Genomic DNA, 1,278 nt, shown 5'->3' on the forward strand with positions numbered 1-1,278 from the left:
TGATCCATCTGCACTTCTGCAGAAAACGTTATTTTTGAATAAAGGAAATAATAAATCCTAAGCAAATAATAAATCCTTTATCTTTTTTTTTTTAAAGTTGAAGATTGTATATAACAGATTAAAGCAAGTAGGAAAAATAAAGACTCAGATTTCTTTGTCCATATACAAAGAGTGACATGATGGACTTAGATGATTATAAAAGGCACATGCAGAGGTTGTAGCATCACAGGGGAAGGAAGAGGGCTCTAGGAAGTCTCTGAAGTGCTCCAGAGTTCCATCTTCACTCTGTGGAGGGAGAAAAGTGTTATTGGAATGGGCCAGCTCACATACAAGAGCCTGCATCTGGGCTCTTAGGAGGCCTAGAAATACAAAGGCATAGGCTACAGAGAATGGCCTGTAGACTAGCCCCATGCAGGTAGACTATGTTACACAAAATAAAAGGCAAAGGAGATGACTTCCAAAGAGAATTCATATATAATTTCATGCAAATATAATTATTTAGTGCATATTTAATTTATGTACACACTCAATTTATTCTTTGACAATTCCATCATCATTGTATATTCTGAAAAGCACTTAATAGGGAGATGGGGTAAGAGCAGGATGGTAGGTAAAAAAGAGCTTTTACCTTCTCTTCCAATAAATACATGGGCTTCTTAGGCTCAAGAGGGAGCAATGTTGTACATTGCTCCCCAGGACCATTCCAAGGATTCAGGATAAAAACATCTAGACTCTTTAAATGAACTACAGTAATGATCTACCACCTACATAGAATTAGAGATGAGCTGTAGTCAGCAGAGGGTACTGACAGAATAGGTACAAGGGACACAGAAAAGTAAGGAGAAGAGACACAAGCTAGAACCATGCATAAAGGAATGGGGTCTGAGTCTGAAATGATGGGAACCCTATAATCAACTGACAAGACAAGTGAAGAAAATCATAATTGAATTGAAGATACAGGCACTATGTGGACATTAGGTTGAATCATTCCACCTCACCTTTGTGCAAACCCATCTTTGCGGCAAGTTGAGGGTCTTCTTCACAGAGATGCTTGATAAATTTGAGGCAAGACTTGGGTCCTTTTCCGATAACAAGGTCAATCAAGACTCGAGCCTTATCCATGACAGTGTCATTTTCATCTCTCACTTTGTTCATGTCTTCCTGGCTAATAATTTCATCCTCTAATAGGCAATCCAGCAAGGCGTTTATTGTGCCTGCACCCACTGATTGGATAAAAATTCTTCTCTTTTTACGCAAGAGTTGGTCTGTTGGAAGCCC

At 38.9% G+C, this 1,278-nt stretch overlaps 1 protein-coding gene across 1 annotated transcript; it reads right to left on the reverse strand.

The window, feature by feature from the left end:
- Positions 1 to 998: 998 nt before the first annotated feature.
- On the reverse strand, positions 999 to 1,275 carry LOC108531418 (caspase recruitment domain-containing protein 18; the record flags this gene model as incomplete). Its single annotated transcript, XM_017874834.1, has 1 exon — positions 999 to 1,275. A coding segment is annotated over one exon (277 nt), but the record flags the coding sequence as incomplete, so codon positions are not given.
- Positions 1,276 to 1,278: the final 3 nt, after the last annotated feature.

The sequence above is a fragment of the Rhinopithecus bieti genome, unplaced genomic scaffold, assembly GCF_001698545.2.
Source record: "Rhinopithecus bieti isolate Rb0 unplaced genomic scaffold, ASM169854v2 scaffold_9870, whole genome shotgun sequence".
In the NCBI taxonomy this organism is placed as follows: domain Eukaryota; kingdom Metazoa; phylum Chordata; class Mammalia; order Primates; family Cercopithecidae; genus Rhinopithecus; species Rhinopithecus bieti.